Source organism: Trachurus japonicus, chromosome 14 (assembly GCF_045865225.1).
Source record: "Trachurus japonicus isolate A0001 chromosome 14, Traja_1.0".
In the NCBI taxonomy this organism is placed as follows: Eukaryota; Metazoa; Chordata; class Actinopteri; order Carangiformes; family Carangidae; genus Trachurus; species Trachurus japonicus.
The window spans coordinates 2,200,456-2,218,993 of record NC_140920.1 but is presented as its reverse complement, the minus strand read 5'-3'; the positions used below and the strand labels follow the sequence as shown (position 1 = coordinate 2,218,993).

The following is an 18,538-nucleotide window of genomic DNA, read 5'->3' as shown; positions in this document are numbered from 1 at the left end:
ACAAAATAGTGACTGAAAAGGCACAGGCAGAAGCATGATGCTTATATTAATGCCTGTCCTACATACCACATTAAGATACCCAGCATTTTTACCATATAAAACATAAAACACAAACATAAAACAACAACTAACAAACAAACAAGCTAATGAACAAACTAAACTAAACCAAAGGAAAAAACAAACAAACAAACAACAAAAAAAACGGAACCAATAAGGTTACCAGTATTTAAATATATTGTAGTTAATACATTTTTAAATAGCAGAGAAAAAACAAAAAACAAACAAACAAAAACAAAACAAAAAAATAAAGCTACCCAACATTGTTACAATATGAAAAACAAACAAACAAACAAACAAACAAGCATCGTGTATCTCTAGACTTCTGTTGTACAAGTCATTTATTTAACCATCAATTACTCTAAAGCTGATCTCTTCAGTGTGTAATATTTAAAAAATCCTGCAGAATTCCTCTTCAGTGTGTAATATTAAACACCTGCAGTACCTCGTCTGTCCGCAGGGGGGGCGCTAGACGCGTTAAACTCACCGGAAGTGAGCACCAGAATCAGAAACACAGGGAAGAAGAAAAAAGTAAAGTGCAGCATGGCGACCCCCATGCACAGAATAATCGCCCGGAGACAAGCGTGAGTATCACGTAGTTAACTCAACACAACTCCTCTGGTTTTAGGTTTTATTGACACAGAAACAAGTTTAACTTTATTAACAACAACATTTATCTCCGTGTGTGAAATCTAAAGAGGAAACAGCAGCTGGTTCAGTCTGAATGGAGATAACCACCGAGCTGCTCCGTCAACACTACAACTGGATTATTGTTACACTTAGGGACTGTTTTTATGTTTTATTATGACATTAAACACACATTTAGGATGTAAACACACACTTTATATGTTTAACTGTCAATATAAACCATCAAGCTTCAGTTTATTGCAGATTAGTCCAAGATATGTCCAGTTAACGCTGCTTTTCATTGGTTATAATATAGATATTTGGGTCATTCCGCCAAAAGAGTGCCATTTGCTCATTATAACTCATTTTTCATTCCATTTCAGTAGCTATAGAATTTTTTAATATACACATTTACTCACTCAAAATGAGTAGTGGTCAATCTCAGGCTACTTTATTTAATTTATTGCTGCTTTTATCATTGCATTTTTGAAGAATGAGTAACAGCAATGAGGGTAACAGCCATGAGTTTTTAGCATAAAATCAGCAATTGTGTGAAATCCAGCCAAATAGCATCTATACTAATAGCCTGAGCACACAGAGCACATTCTTAGGATTTAACTGAATATTTTACTTTTGATATCAACAAACACTGTCTAGAGATAATTTAGGTATAACAGGAATGAGTTTTAAGAGTGACCGACCCTGACATAGCTACAATATCATTACATTTCAGGAAAAATAAATTACAGAATTTAATTTTGGTCTTCCCATGACTTTCAAAAGACCTAAATGATTTCACTTCCTGCTGAACATGTCACTTTTAGAGTCTAGAATGTGTTTGGGTAAAACAGCACTGAGTGAAAACCTGGGGACGGGACTAAAATGTGAATTTTAACCAAAATATAATTAAGTTTTAATTAAAAAAATGTTATATAAGTGTAGATATAATATAAAGTCACACTAATATGCAAAAAAAATGAGATTTTAGAAGGATTTTATTCATTATGCATTGTGGTAAACTATAGCGTTTGGCTCTGGGGACATGCAACAAAGGCTGTTTCAGTGCTTTGAAAGCCTTTTTATAGTAAATAAAAATTATATATCTTTAATTTCTACAGTGATTCATGTGTTATGGTGCTTTGTTTATTAATTAAATGCAATTTATATTTTACTATTACATGTTTTTATACATTTAATATGCTGGGGACAGAAATGGCACTCTTTTGGTGGAATCGCCCATTTAACTGTAGATGTGGCTCAGATGGAAAAATACAACTTAATATATACTGTTAAAATATTATTATTATATTATATACCTCCTGTACTGTACATTGTGACAGATTTTCTATTCACTTAGTGAGAAATCATCCTCATCGCTTTTATACTTTTATTAAATACAATTAACATTCAGCATCAACACACACAAACAGAATCCAGACCTCACCCAAAGACAATATAGATTATAGTATCAATAATAATAATGATCATAATGTTAAACTAACGAAATGAAACTCTCTGAGAATAATAAATAAAACCTTTTTTCTTTAAGCCACTTCTTGTTTCTCTAGTGGATAGAGAACAGTAACAGTTTTAATGATAAAGGCCTGAAACACATAGAGATTTGGACCTTTAGGTTCTGTGGAAAGACAGTGATGTAATGTTTAATTTCAGGAAAGATGAATGTTTTCCAAAGGTTTCAACTCTAAGAGAAGTTAATGTTTAAAATTTGAAATTAAAGCATAAATAAATTGATCAGCACATTTTCCATACTGCTAAAAGAAAATGAATTCCTTAATCATTTAATTTGTACAATGGCTTTGTTGTGTTTCTCAAAGTCACACACATCCTATTGTACATTTATCTTTTTTTAAAAGTTACTGGAAATGACTCTGGAGAACTGCAGAGCCGCTTTTATCATCACTGTTCTAACTTTTATTTATTTTATTTTTTAAACTTTATTTTTATAAAGTCATTTATTTTACAATATCCAAAGAAAGAAAGAAGGAGGGAAAAAGAAAAGACAGAAAAGGGCTCAGATGGGAGAGAGAAAATCAGCAGGGGGAAGATGAATCATAATGACAACATGTGTACGTTTTAAGAGAAGAAGCTCGACCCAGGGTTTAGGAACATTTAAAGGACAATTCCGGGTTTTGTTTTTTGTTTGAGTAAAGTGCCCCTAACGTCCTAATCGATGAACCTAATCAATGCTTACTGTATGAAGGCTTCTGTCCTGTTTTGATGCGGAGAAAAGACGATGGACAAGCGGAACAAAAAGGACTTGAAGGACAATTCCGGTGCAAATTCAACTCGGGGCTGTAGTTTCCTAAAATCTCAGGTCTAAAAGAAGGAATCTGAAGATGTTCAGTTTAATGTCTCCTGTTGTGCGGTAGTTGTGTCTGTCCCCGCGTCGCCACGGCAACGATGAATGGGAGCGGATTGAAGTTCTGCTGCTTAGGCTGTTTCCATCCCTCAAAGCCACAGACAGCGTCAGATGGAGACTCAAACATGCTGCCAGAAGTTTATTTACTTCAACAAGCCGACATGTTTGTAAAACTAGATCTAATTCAAGTTGTCGCTCGGTGTGTTCAGGTGCAGTGGGAAGCTCCCGTTTGTGACATAAACACAGGAATATCAACTCTGGACTTGTTTCAAGTAAATAAACTTCTGGGTGCATGTTTGAGTCTCCATCTGACGCTGTCTCCACATCAAAACAGGACAGAAGCCGTCTCATTCACAATAAGCACTGATTAGGAACATCGATTAGGACTTTAGGGGAACTTTACTCAAACAAAAAACTAAATAAAACACAATTTGTTACATAAATAATCCATAATAACATCCTGTAGTGAAGAGGAGCCACTTATTCCAGTATGTTGTGAATTTGTCCATACACATGTTCAAGGAAAAAGTCAGTTTTTCCAATTTTCCATGTCATATATTTCTTATACAACTGCAATCCACTCCTCTTTTCATAGCCTTCTTCTTGTAATAGCTTTTTTTTACTGGCTACTAACATTATTTTAATCAAATATTTAACAGTAACATTGATTTTGGGGGGAAATGTTACCAGGATAAATTGTGCAAAAATTGTTTCTCTAACTGTGCAGCAAAGGAAACAGGAGAATAATTAACACAAACTGATGTTTTTAATTAATCTGAGAGCGAATTAGAGTTTAACAGCAGCTGTTGTGTGTGTTTGTTGTGTTTTGTTTTGTCTTGTCACACACAGGGAGGCGAACAAACAACATGTGCGCTGTCAGAAGTGTCTGGAGATGGGACACTGGACGTACGAGTGCACGGGGAAGAGGAAATACGTGCACAGACCCTCGAGGACGGTGGAGATGAAAAAGAAGCTGAAGGAGACGGAGAACAAACCGCTCAGCATCACCGGGTAAGAAACAGAACAAACTAACGCACACTTCGCTTGTTCTGCTTGATGCAACTAAAACACATGTTTGTTTGTTTTTTTTTTCCAACTCTCTCTATTGATTTTTCTCATTTTGAACATAGAACACATCAGACACAACAGACATCTTACACATTTACACGTTTACATAAAAAGGGTCATTTAAATTGTATTGACTTATGTATCTCAAAATGAAAAATAGACAGATGAAGGGGATTAATTTAAAAATAAAAAAAAGGAAATAAAAAAGATTATATGTAACCAAATGTATACATTCTTCAAAAGTAAAAAAAAAAAAAAAAAAAAAAGGGGGAGACAAAAACTAAACAGAGACAGGGAAAAATAAATACATAAAAAATAGAATAAAATAAAATACAAAGTCTTTCCTTCGAGAAGAGCATTTCTATAGCTTGCCCTCACACTATGTTGTGGTTAAAATAATCAATAAACGGTTGCCAAATACTATAGAACTTTCTTTCCTGATTTTTCAGTGAAAATCTGATTTTCTCCAGCTCTAAATGTCTCATAACATCTATCATAAGATTTGAATAAGTTGGAGCTGCCTTTTGTTTCCAATTAAGTAATATCAACCTTCGTGCAAGTAGGCTGACAAACGAAACCATGTTATGCTCCCTGTTGCTTTTCGTTATGCTTGAATCAATAATTCCTAGAACCGCCACCAATGGATCTACGTTAATAGGTCTGTGTAAGATATTTGATAGAGTCTGAAAGATATTGTCCCAATAATTTGATAACTTCGGGCAACTCCAAAACATATGGCCCAGTGTTGCTGGTCCAAGTCCACATCTGTCACATGAAGGATCTACTGAGGGAAAACACATGTTTAAGATAAAAACATAAATGTGCAGCATCGTTTGACATCAAAATACGCTGGAAAGGTACGATTCACCTCTAAACCAGAGGTTCTCAAACTTTTTTACATCAAGGACCTGTAAATTGACATAAATTAGACCACGGACCCCCATTGGACCAAATTTTGAAGCAAACACCAGAAATACTGAAGAACATTACTTTTTTAGTAAATGTATACGTTCATATTAGGGCCAATGGCATGAATTTGTGCAAATATTGTAGAGAAATTTCTGGGAAAAAAGTGGTACAATTTCTCCAAAAGCGTTTAAACATTACTAGAAAAAAGTGGCAAAAATTCTCCCCCAAAAAACAGTTTTAATTTCATTTTTTAGAAGAAAGTGTTAAGATTTATAAAAATAAATAAACATTTTTTAATTTCTAGAAAAGTGGTAACCCCCCCCAAAAAAAGTTTAATTTCTTTCTTTTTCTTTTTTTTTTTAGAAAAATGTGGTAAGATTTCTAAATAAAAAAAAATTCTAGAAAAAAGTGGTAAAAATGTTAAAAAGGTTTTTTTTAAATTCTACGAGAAACTGGTAAAATTAAAAAAAATTATAGAAAAAGTGGTAAAAAAAAAAAAAATGTGGTAAAAAATTCTCAAATTAAAAAAAAAAAAAAAAAGAATTCCAGAAAAAAGTGGTAAAATTTCATTTAGAATTTGAGGGTTAGGAATCCATTGCAGACAGAGTAGGCTTGTATATAAGGATGGATGTGATTATTCCTGCAGTTTAAACGTGTAGTCAACAAATATTCTGCAGCAAAATTGTATTATATTGTTTTTTTTATGATTAATTTCCTGCCAGTCACTGGGGAAATGACTGTGTGCAAAGTGCAAAGCAAAGTAGTTAAAATTCAGCGAAAAAAAGCTGCACGACCCAAAGTGAGACTCTAGATAAGTTAAACAGGTTGTTAACTGACTGTTTCCTCCCAGGAACCAGGAAGTTCAAACCAAATTCCAACTTCCTGGTGATTTTGCAGCCGTTGGTCAAACAAAACAAAACAAAACAAAATCTCCACGTTGAGTTGTGGTGAATTATCACTTGACATTTTACAAAACTAAACAATGAATCAATAAAATTACGATTAAATGTATGAAACTATTCTGGTTGTCAGTCTGTAGATGAACTGGAGCCTCAGTGACTCTGATCAACACAGAAATAAAACGTTTTTTGTTGCTTCTGCTGCCACCTAGAGGCCGTGAAGATGAACACAGCATCAATACTGTTATTAACCACTGTTAAATGACAATATTTCACTTTTTTAAGGGCTGAATTTGATTTCAAAAAACTCATTCAATGTTTTTTCTTCATTTTTATCACTTTATACACTGAAGACATCCAAACTACGAAGGAACACACATATAGAGGGTTGTTGAGTGAACACCAAAGTGTTAAACAAAGCAGAATATGTTTTATATATTAGGTTTTTTGGAGTCTCGACCTTTTTCTTTGATGACATCTTTTCACACACCTTTGATCCTGACGAACTCATGGAGCCGAGGACAGAATGAAAAGTGTGTGAAAAGCTGCCGTCAAAGCAAAAGGTGGATGCTTCCAAAAAGTCTAATATAAAACATATTCTGCTTTAACAGTGTTTGCATTTACTACATAACTCCACATTCATAGTTTTCATGTCTTTACTTTGAATCTACAGTGTAGAAAGTGATAAAAAATAAAGAAAAAACATTGAACGAGAAGGTGTGGTGTATTTAATCAGAAATGTGTCACTGTTGTTGTTGTCTTTGAACATTTTTAGTCCAAAGAAACAAAAACTGAGGCCGAAACTTCAACCTTTTGATCAGATGCATTTTTTTGTTGTTGAAAACTTCTTCATGGATCATATGACTCATCCAAAGTAAAGTCTGTTCAATCAGAATTAACAGTAAAGTCTGTTCTAAGTATAAAAGTATCTAGTCTTTAATATATTAGTCTGCTCATCGTTCACTTAAAAACAATGTGTGTAATTAGAAACTATAAACCAGGTTCTTTCTTTCTTTCTTATCAGCTCATTTGACTCTGTTTTATTTTATATAAGTCTCAGTAAAAAATATGTTTTTCTCTTTTAACTCTTTCCAGACCAGGAAGTGAAGCTGCCACGGAGAAGAAAGTTAAAAAGAAGTAAGTACATCACTTTATTTTTTACAGTGTTGTTGATACGATATCAGTTTTGATCTGATACAGTTCTGAGAGATTCACACTTCATGTACAATATACACATCAAAAAAAAAAACATATAAATAACAGATCAACACTCTTTGAGGGAAGTTTAAAGCTCAGAAGCTTCTTCTTGTTCGTCTCGTGTCTCTTCAGTTGCATGTTAACGTGTTTGAGTCACACTCACTCAGTCACACCAGGGTCCAGAAGGTCACGTTTAAGTCACGTGAGTCACATGAGAGACGCGTGAGAGTCGCAGTCGTGCAGCGGCGTCGGGACTCGACTCTGATGGAGCCGCGTGTTTTAGCTCCGCCCCTTTGTTTACTAGTCTACTTGCCAGCCCATAGGGCCTCATTGTGAACCCGGAAATGTTGAGTACCCCAAGGTTTTATGTTAGAAATAGATAGTATGGGTCCCTAGTATTGAGAAACTGCCGGATGCTAACTTATATATATTGGGCAATTAGCATAACATACATAATTAGCATAAATTAGCATAATTGGGCAATATTTCAACAAAATTGACTTGGCTGATCTGGGCAATATTGGAGTGGTTTTAGGGGTTATTGATGATGCTGAATCCATTTCTGACATTTTCAAAATTCAAAATGGCTGTCTAAACCGGAAGTGACCGGATTTTAACCGCCAGTGGGCCGATTTTGATGGATTTCAAAATCTGGTCATCGGTTTAGACAGCCATTTTGAATTTTGAAAATGTCAGAAATGGATTCAGCATCATCAATAACCCCTAAAACCACACTAATATTGCCCAGATCAGCCAAGTCAATTTTGTTGAAATATTGCCCATATAGGCAATTATGCTAATTTATGCTAATTATGTCAATTATGCTAATTGCCCAATATATATAAATTAGCATCCGGCTGTTTCTGAATACTGGGGACCCATACTATATATTTCTAACATAAAACTTTGGGGTACTCAACATTTCCGGGTACTCATTGTTGGCAAGTAGACTATACAGATAAAGCTTAGAAGATAGAGTTTTACTACAACAAATGAACAACTATTGAGAACAGCTCCCTCTAGTGGAGACAGGAGGAAACTACTGAGGCTCTTCTCAGACAGAGCAGCATGAAAACTAAACATCTAATCCTGTTTTATTGATTATCTATTTATTGATTCTGGTATTATTTTATAAGAAGTTTAATTTTTTCTAGGTTGTTTTATTCTTTCAAGAGGAGCAGAATAGAGCAGAACTTCTCACACACATTAATAAAACATCCTCTGTGAATAAGGTGTAAAGAGAGAGGAAATATTCAGATTTTATTAGATGAAGAATATAAGGTGATAAAAAGTTTTGCATATGTGTGGTAGATTAAATGCACATTGAGTGTTATTGCACTTTTATAACACAATTATTGCACTAGTATGTGAAGATTCTGGGTCAGCGTTGTGTTTGATCAGTTCAGTTTGATATGAACTGTTGTTAATCAGTCTAAAATATTAAAATGAACCTTTATAACATAATATATAAAACACAGTAAACTATGCAAATATGACACACAGCCCATCGTTAGTTGTGTCATTGCACAGTTTAACTCACATATTCATCTTTGTCTCTCTCTGGTTCCTGTGTTAGTGCTGTTTGTTTCGCATTTCGCTGCAGAATCTGAAACTTTTTTCCTCTTTGTGTGAAAAAGCTGCGGTGGAACTAAAAACCTGCTCCTGCAGCTGTTAATAATGTGATTATCTCCACCTGTGTTTGCTCAGAGTCGACGTCTTCTGCTGCCACTGAAAGCTCCTTTTACCTCCGGTTTCACTCCACGGCCACTTCTCTCTGCCCTCGGTCACATGACGTGTTCCAGAGTGAAAACCACTGACTCACATTACCACATCAGGAGGTTGATGATTGAACTGTAGAAGCTGCAAAAGAAAAACACTAAAACACGTAACCAGACCGGTTTTATGAGTTTATACGACGCTGCTCTGACGTGACACGCGTCATATCAATTAAAGTTTAACACTAAATGTCAGCGGCAACACACTGCACAACACACTGATCTAACTGCACTGATCTACACAACAGACACTCAGTCATTGTTGCCTCCCCCTCATGATGATGAATACTCCGGAGTAGTTTTTTATTCCTCAAAGTGCATCTGGAAGCAAAACTTTATATGAGAGTAATAATAGGGCCCGACACAAAAAAGTCCATAAAACTACACAAAAACCATTTAAAGGGATAGTAGCATTTTTTTTAAAGTGGGGTTGTATGATCTACAAATAGCCCCTAAGTACTTTAATTGCAGTAGAAGACTCTTTGCACTCCTCCCGTTAGCAACGCCAGCCCATAATAGCCCTGCCCAGAGATTTACAACATACAGTGTTGTGAATGGACCCAAAGAAACGGCCTATTTTCACGGCCTAAAAGAGGTTTTACCTGAAAACAAAAACACAGTTCCATTGTTCACTATAATATAATTTTTTCCAGCCCCTCAAAGTGCAGGAAAAACACAGTTTTTATTTGGACCGAACCAACTGCTGATCGGCGGGCGCTAACCCTGGGCGGAGGGATACGTGAGTTGGTTAGGTCCAAATAAAAACTGTGTTTTTCCCATAGACTGTAAAAAGAATGGACGTAGCGTCCGTGACGTCCCCCATTGGTTCTGGGGAGTCGTTTTTGTGACTCCAACATGGCGGCCTGAACAGCGCCATGTTGGATTGGCCGGCCGAGAACCCGCCCACTGGCCTCGAAGCAGCTGTCCACGGAGCTGCTCGGACCTGTCACTCAACATTTCCGCGCCCTAATTGGCCAGAATTTTAACCTAATAACAGTAAAACTGTAGAGTTAAAAAAAAATTCACCCCCCTCAGAGTGTGTGCGGGGGTAGAAACTATCGATTGAGACAAAAAAACGTTCTGACACCAGGCTTTTAACATGTTTACTGAGGATGTAAAGTCGGTGATTTTAACATGGGGGTCTATGGAGAATGCTCCCTTCTGACACCAGCCCCCAGAGGAATCCGAGGGGATTGCAGTTTTTTGAACGCGGAAGTGACTTCACTTCTCAGACCGACAACTGCCCCCTTGGTTTTTCCTGCACTTTGAAGGGCTGGAAAAAATTATATTATAGCGAACAATGGAAATGTGTATTTTTTTTCAGGTAAAACCTCTTTTAGGCCGTGAAAATAGGCCGTTTCTTTGGGTCCATTCACAACACTGTATGTTGTAAATCTCTGGGCAGAGAGTCTTCTACTGCAATTAAAGTACTTGGGGGCTATTCGTAAATCATACAGCCCCACTTTAAATGCTACTATATTCCTCCACACTGCTCGTCCACTGCAATCCAAGTGTCCTGAAGGGAGATAGTCCAGAGTTTACTGGAAACAACCTCATTGAGGACATTTTTACAGCCTAAACAGTCCTGTAATGAAAAATGTTCAAAACGAGGAGCGCTACGTGGACTCCTTTCTCAAAACTAGAGGTGCTCTTTGGAGAGGGATCCAAGGGATGTGGAAAAACAAAGAAAAACTCCAAGGCACTCTCTTGAGTTAATAAAAATGCCTTTAATTAATCTGGCATTGTCACAATGACATGTTTAAAATGACTATGACGCGTTTCTTGGAGGCTTGATGCCGCAACGCGTCATAGTCATTCCACATCCCTTGGATCTCTCTCCATGTAGTTCAACATTTTTCATTACAGGACTGTTGAGGCTGTAAAAATGTCCTAAATGAGGTAGTTTCCAGTAAACTCTGGACTATCTCCCTTCAGGACACTTGGATTGCAGTGGATGAGCAGTGTGGAGGAATATTAAAGGGTTGTTGTGTAGTTTTATGGACGTTTTTGTGTCAGACGCTATTGATTCTCATATAAAGTTTTGGTTGGACTAGGAACCGGCCTCCCAGATGCACTTTGAGGAATAAAAAACTATACTCCGGGGGCGGTGCGTTGCGCAGTGGTTAAAGCGGCCGCCCCATGTAGAGGCTACAGTCCTCAATGCAGGCAGCCCCGGTTCGAGTCCCGCGTCGGGCAGACCTTTCCTGCATGTCATTCCCCCTCTCTCTGCCTCCCCCTTTCCTGTCTATCTCACTATGTGCTATCAAATAAAGGCGAAAAAGCCAAAAAATATACTTAAAATGATTAAAGCAGAAGTAAGTGGAATGTTTGTGTTAATATAAGTCTTAAATAGTTATATCTTCCCACAGCAATCACTTCTATAGAGTGTTTGGTCTGAAACACGGGTCTGTCAGTCACTCTGCTCTGCTCTGAGCCCAGGAGAAAACTTTCCTTGTATCCTACAAGTTTTATCCAATGAGGAGAGAGAACGGCATAAAGGGGCAGTCCTCTCTGTGTGTGCAGCCAAGGGATGCGCCTGAATGTGGTGACGTAGGGACGAGGACCAATAGATCCATGACGAGGACGGGGGCTGCTAACTCCGTCGGCTGACAAGACGTTATGGTGCGTTCAAGGCAGCCCGTAACTCGTGTTTTTCCGACCTGTGAAGTCGTACCAGTTCGATCTGGTACGACTTCACGGGTCAGAAGTTACGAGTGGCCGTTATAGTGACTTTCACCGGTAAAACAGGTCGGAGAAACACGAGTGGGTTGCCTGGAACGCTACAAAGTCGTAAGTCGTGACTTGAAGCTGTAATTTACGGTTTCAAAAGCCTGTCTGGAACGCAGCATTAGCCAAAACCACCGGATCGCTGACTTCTGCTTTAATGTAATTGCACATTGTCTCTTATTAAACTAATAAACTAAACTCTTCCTCCTCTTCCTCCTCCTCCTCCTCCTCCTCCTCCTCTTCCTCTTCCTCCTCCTCCTCTTCCTCTCTCTCTCTCAGGACCAAAGACTCCAGCGACAGCAGCAGCGACTCCGGCGGCTCGTCCAGCGACTCGTCGTCCGACAGCAGCGACTCGTCCAGCTCGTCCTCGGACGACAGCGACGACAGCAGCGACAGCGACGACAACGACAACGAGGACGACAACGACAACGGCAGCTCTTCATCGTCCGCCTCCTCCTCCTCTTCCTCCTCCTCCTCCTCCTCCTCCTCAGACTCAGGGAGCAGCAGCGACTCGGACCGAGGACCGCCCAGGAAGAAGAAGAAGAAGAAATGAACCGGTCGCTCTTATTAGAGTTTTCATCTTGGGTTTAGTTTTCCACATTTTAGACGTCCAGATGTTATGTTTTGTTTTTTTTATTCCAAACCCGTCTCCGTTTGTTTAAAGGGATAGTTTAACATTTTAGCAAATGGGCCCATTGCCATAATCCCTATAGTCATAGCAGTAGGTTCGTTACCTTTAATTGTCGGTGCAAGCTGTTTTTAGAACAGCGGAGCAGAGCCGTGAGCTGCTCAGAGCTACGCTACGGAGGCTCATTATGGGATTTCTTGGTTTCAAACTCATCAAATACACAATCCAACAACTCCACAACGCTCTGGTGGACAAGTTGTGAGCTGCACATTCACCACGCTATGAGATAATAACACAACGTTACCAGACAGAGTTGTTTTAGAGGGAAATTCATGTAAAACCAGCTGATGCACGTTGCCTTCAGGGACAGTTTTTCATTAAGCAGTCTCTGTATTTCCCTCTAAAACAACTCTGTGTGGTAACGTTGTGTTATTATCTCATAGCGTGGTGAATGTGCAGGTCACAACTTGTCCACCAGAGCGTTGTGGAGTTGTTGGATTGTGTATTTGATGAGTTTGATGAGTTTGAAACCAAGAAATCCCATAATGAGCCTCCGTAGCGTAGCTCTGAGCAGCTCACGGCTCTGCTCCGCCGTTCTAAAAATAGCTTGCACCGACAATTAAAGGTAACGAACCTACTGCTATGACTATAGGGATTATGGCAATGGGCCAATTAGCCAAAATGTTGAACTATCCCTTTAATCTGTTGATCATCTCAGACACTGAGGAGATTATTTCCAGTCGTGTCTTGTTCTGATTTGAAAAAACGTGATATTTTCTCCAGATTGTAGCTTCGTTTACTGAGGAGGACGTGTTTTTAAAAACTAGTTTAAACTTATTCATGTTGAATCCCGTGATGTTTTTTTTTTTACTAAACTATATTTTTAGTGAAGCTGATTCTGTACAGATTAACGACCTTATTAACGAGGCGACGCCACATCCACGGTGAAGAGACGTTATGAATAATAAAAGACCTTTTTAAAGAGTTCCCGAATAAAGATAAAACGTTTTTCCTTTTGTCACATTTTAAATGAGTTTGGAGTTCGATGGTCTTCTTGTTGCTTTGTTGCCTGTTTGTTGTAAAATAAAGAAATGAATAAACTTGTTAATGCTTTGGAGCCTCTTGTGTATTTGGGTTCATTTTTGTCGAAGAGTTTCACAGTTTAAAACAAAGTTTATAGAAATGAAACTGACAATAAATCAAACTGTGAAAACTCGTTATGTCTAAAATGCTTAAGGTTGTAATTATCCATTTGTTTAAACTTGATTGATGATGATTTGTAGATCATACAACCCCACTTTAAAAAAAATGCTACTATCCCTTTAAGGCTGTAATTATCCATTTGTTCAAACTTGTGTGTGTTTTATTTACGCCCTAAATAATAATAATTATGATAATGATGATGATGATATGAAAATATTTGGGTGTGTCCGACCACAGAGCTGTGTGTGATGATGCCACATCCTGCTGCTCTTCAAACACACACGATGCACATAATCCTCTTGATCTATCAGAGGCTAAAATAACTTAGATTAATTATAACGCTGCACAATTTCAGGTTTTCAGGTTAGTTGTATTTTTAGTTTATAACTGTATTTATGTCTGCAGGTACGCCGTGTTTACTAATCTACTGTGTGAGCTGAGAGAAATTGTTCTTAACTGTCTTAACCCCTACAAACTGTTCAAATGTGATACTTTCACAGTATGGTTCGGGTCAATTTTGACCAAGAATTCCCTCATAGTAAGTGTCTATATTGAATTTTAAACTACAGATCTATTTAGAATGTCAAAATAGCCTAAGACACATAGATTAATATATGATTAAGTGTTTAAAAAAAAGTTCAGAGAGCAGATAGAGTGCATTTTTAACATTTTACAACAATCGTTTTTGGAGAAAAACATTTACTATTACACAGTGTTACATCCTGTTCTACATAAACACATAAAATCCATAATGATTTAAATATATTTAATTGAATTTTAAGATAGATAGCATAAACACTGTGGAACTGTTGGAATTCATAATATGACAATGTTTAAATGCTTTAAAATGAGACGTTTAGGTGTCGCTCAAATACTTAGTATTTCATTATGATGCTGCTTTATTTAGGACGATACAAACCAGGGCAAGGCAAGGCATCTTTATTTATATAGTGCATTTCATACCAAGGCAACTCAATGTGCTTTAAATAAAGACAAAACTTTTTTTTTTAAGAACAGCATGAAAACAGCATCAAAACAAAACAAAAAAAAACACAGTTAAAAGCAGGAGCAAAGAAGAATAAAAAAGTAAAATAAAAATAAAACCAGACTAATGTAAAAGGCCTTAAAACGAGAACTACAGAACAGTAAAGTAGTGATGCAGATGCACAACCTTCATTCATTTACCTCTTTTCTAATTAATCAATTGATTATCCAGCCAGGTCCTCAACACAATAACCCACAAGGTGCATTAAAGAGGTTTTAGTTTGATGGGAGAACTGAAAAACCAGAGTGTGACTGAACCCACAGTGAATTTCATTGTTCAGTTTGGAAGCCTCATTCTGCAAAACTGAAGAATTAATAAAGATTTCCTCAGTTTCCTCTGTTTAACCTTAAAAACTGGTTGTGTGAATGTGATATACCAAAAAAATACTCAGACCCACGTCCATGCTGCGTTCAAAGTCACTTAAAACACCTTTTTTTTGTCATACAGATGCTCAGTTTGCAATAAAATAAAATAAATAAATAAAAAATAAATAAATAAAAATCAACGTTAACACACAGAGTTGAGTTGTGAGTGTTTGTATATGTGTGTTAACGTCAGGTGTACCTAATAGAGTGACCGCTGAGTGGAGGGGGACAATGAAACACACCGTGACTTCCGTCCTGAACGTCAAGTCTGAGCAACCTGTGCGTCACTGAGATGCTGCATTCAGGACCGTGGGAGTTTTCATTATTTATTTATTTTTAATACATAACGATTAATAATATAGGCTACCATTGTGATTATGTTTTGATGTGTTACTATGTAAAAACAATGACACGATCAATTAAACTGAACTCTCTCTAGGCAAACTGAGATAAATTTGCTGATTCTCTCTATCGAAATCATAACTTTTTCTCTTTTTTTTGGTTGGAAAAACAACCTGAAGTGTGAAATCAAAGCGCATCCATCTTCCCATTGCTAAAAAAGTTGTTTAAAGGGATAGTTCAACATTTAGTAAAAACCATAATCCCTATAGTCACAGCAGTAGGTTCGTTACCTTTAATTATCGGTGCAAGTTGTTTTGAGATCGGCGGGGCAGAGACGTGAGCTGCTCAGTGAACACAATGGAGGTGAACGGTTCACTGTCCCCTGTCCCTCATCAAACTCATCAAATACACAATCCAACAACTCCAATGGGTGTGTGTATGAATGAATAATGGTTTCTGTAATGCGCTTTGGGTATTGGGTATGGATTAAAAAGCGCTTTACAAATGTACCGTAAGCTAATATTATTATTAAAACGCTCTGGTGGACAAGTTGTGACCTGCACATTCACCACGCTATGAAATAATCATGTAACATTAGGGACATAGTTGTTTTAGAGGGAAATGCAGCCGGAACTACATCCCAGACACGGCTGCTGGGCGGAGTGATTCCAAAAGCGCAAGTAGTTCAGAGTATTTGCTTCATGTGTCGTAATGTTACACAATGTTACATGATTATTTCATATCGTGGTGAATGTGCAGGTCACAACTTGTCCACCAGAGCGTTGTGGAGTTGTTGGATTGTGTATTTGATGAGTTTGATGAGGGACAGGGCGACCTGTACCATTCACCTCCATTGTGTTCACTGAGCAGCTCACGCCTCTGCCCCGCCGATCTCAAAACAACATGCAAACAACAATTAAAGATATGAACCTACTCCTAAGACTATATGGATTATAGCGAATAGGATAGGGCGAGATAATAACATAACGTTACCAGACAGAGTTGTTTTAGAGGTAAATTCATGCAAAACCGCTGATGCACGTTGCCTTCAGGGACAGTTTTTCATCAAGCAGTCTCTGCATTTCCCTCTAAAACAACTCTGTCTGGTAATGTTCCCTTATTATCTCATAGCATGGTGAATGTGCAGCTCACAACTTGTCCACAAGAGCGTTATTTTGGAGTTGTTGGATTGTGTATTTGATGAGTTTGATGAGGGAAACCAAGAAATCCCATAATGAGCCTCCGTATATAGCGTAGCTCTGAGCAGCTCGCGGCTCTGCTCCGCCGTTCTAAAAAATAGCTTGCACCGACATTTAAAGGTAACAAACCTACTGCTATGACTATAGGGAAGGGATTATGCCGGCAATGGGCCAATTTGCCAAAATGTCGAACTACTATCCCTTTAAGACTATAGGGATTATAGCAAAAGGGTTAACGAATTTGCTAAAAAAAAATGTTGAACTATCCCTTGAACCTACTCTTAAAACTATAGGGATTATAGCAAAAGGGTTAACGAATTTGCCAAAAATGTTGAACTATCCCTTTAAAACAACACCGACGGCCCGTTTTTACCTTTACTCGCCTCTAGCGGTCGGATGTGGATATTTCCGAGGGCCCGTGAAGGCGGCGCTGCCATCCATGCATCCAGCGCTGTGCGAGCTACCTGCTGGCTGTGGCTACTGAACTCCGCTAGCAGCCCGGCAGCCTTTTACCTATCAGCAGCCACCACGACTTCTGGCCAAGGAATAACAAAACAAAAAATGAACGAGGGACAAAATGATTTCGTTTCGTTTCCCGTTCGATGTACAGACGCGTTTTTAGAGCAAACATGGAGACCATCCACCCGGTTGTTTTAGTATTTTTTTAGCTGTTAAAACAGCGTCTTTTTCTCCTTAGCTGAGTCCATTTTGCGTGTTAACTGGAAGTGGAAAAGACAAAGAGAAAAGAGAGCTTTTCTTTTCCAATAGCTAGAATGGTTTGGGCCTAAAAAAAGAAGACAAGAGGTAAGGATTGATGCCGAATGTCATTTATTTATCTGTTTGAGTGTTTTAGTTGTATTTCAGTGCTTATCTCGCATTTGGAGCGACTGTTGATTTAAATCCACGCAGAAATTTTCAGTGGTTTCGGAGCTAGTTAGCTGCTAGCCTAGCCTAGCCTAGCCTCAGAACGCTTATCTCCTGCAGCGTTCTGAGGCTAGGCTAGGCTAGGCTAGCAGCTAACGAGCTAACGTTATGCTAAAGCGAAGATAAAATAGAATAGAGTAGAACTTTATTTATCCTTTACAGGAAATTATTGTGTCACAGCAACTTTAATATAATATAATATAATAAAACATATTTGGAGAATGAAATAACTTAGGCTAGAGCAATAATACTAAGGATACAGCAACAAAATGTGTATAAAATAATAAAGGAGACATAAAAAAACACATATTTATAGTAATTCAGTTAGTGGCAGGATGAACAATTGTGCAATGCAACTTAATGTAACGTAATGTACAATTGCAGGTGTGTAACTCCTTTTATAATTATTATTTTTCTCAAGATGCAGGTAGTTGGTTAGCCTTGTTTGCTAATACATGTTGTCTAGCACCTTTTGTAGCTACTTTAGCAGTTCACATGACAACAGCAAACTTGATAATCGATTCATGGATTGATAGATTGATTGGGTAGAAATTTAAAGAAAAGCATAAAACATCTCAGCGGTAGTGTTCATGTTGTTTTTGTTCCTGTAATGTTAGCTAACAGGTCATGATGACGTCTGATGTTTGTGTTTTTTTTTTCTTTCTCTGTGTGTTTAGTCCGTGGTTAACTTAACTTAAAGTTATATTATGTTATTTTATATTATATTATAGCACGATGAAGTATTTATTATTTAGTTTATTTAAAGTGCGAATGGTGATAAACATAAACTTCTGTGTATTTATGCAAATTCAGCTTGAGGGAGGGGGGGCAGGGGGTGAGTTAAATTCCTAAAACTGGCATGAACTACTTAGCATTTGTTTAACTTTTTTTTTGTTATTTTGCAATTATTTTTCTACAAATTTCAACAAATGCAAAGCTCACAGCAACAACAACAATAGTGAGGAGTGAGGTTGTCCACAGCAGAAAGTTTTTACTTTGTTTCCTGCACTTATAAACCATATAAACCACACACAGATTAAACTCAGTCGTAGTTGTCCAAAGTTAAAGTCTTCATTATTTACTTTTTAAATGATTGTTGCGTAGGAAGCCTGCACAATAGGGTTGTATGTGTGTGTGTGAGTGTGTGTGTGTGTGTGTGTGTGTAGAGCTTAGGTCTTGCAAAAGGAGGAGGA

At 37.6% G+C, this 18,538-nt stretch overlaps 2 protein-coding genes and 1 long non-coding RNA gene across 3 annotated transcripts in view; 2 read left to right on the top strand and 1 right to left on the bottom strand.

Moving 5' to 3' along the window:
- The first annotated feature begins 539 nt into the window (after window positions 1-539).
- Window positions 540-12,268, top strand: zcchc10 (zinc finger, CCHC domain containing 10). Its single transcript, XM_085796992.1, has 4 exons — window positions 540-641; window positions 3,914-4,075; window positions 7,036-7,077; window positions 11,919-12,268. The coding sequence occupies exons 1-4, from the start codon at window positions 601-603 to the stop codon at window positions 12,190-12,192; spliced, it is 519 nt and encodes a 172-aa protein (XP_085653118.1). The 5' UTR covers window positions 540-600; the 3' UTR covers window positions 12,193-12,268.
- Window positions 12,264-18,538, bottom strand: part of LOC146973998 (uncharacterized) — a 127,042-nt gene continuing 120,767 nt past the window's right edge. Inside the window, exon 2 of the long non-coding RNA XR_015037583.1 lies at window positions 12,264-12,346. This is a non-coding gene — a long non-coding RNA (uncharacterized LOC146973998). The remainder of the gene's footprint in view (window positions 12,347-18,538) is intronic.
- Window positions 16,870-18,538, top strand: part of aff4 (AF4/FMR2 family, member 4) — a 67,269-nt gene continuing 65,600 nt past the window's right edge. The window contains exon 1 of the mRNA XM_085796978.1: window positions 16,870-17,225. The gene's annotated coding sequence lies outside the window, so the exon portion shown is untranslated. The remainder of the gene's footprint in view (window positions 17,226-18,538) is intronic.

Coding starts and splice junctions, on each gene's coding strand:
- zcchc10 (XM_085796992.1), top strand. CDS start 601: ATGGCGACCCCCATGCACAGAATAATCGCCCGGAGACAAGC. Junction 4,076..7,035: donor AAACCGCTCAGCATCACCGG/GTAAGAAACAGA, acceptor AACTCTTTCCAG/ACCAGGAAGTGAAGCTGCCA. Junction 7,078..11,918: donor GAGAAGAAAGTTAAAAAGAA/GTAAGTACATCA, acceptor TCTCTCTCTCAG/GACCAAAGACTCCAGCGACA.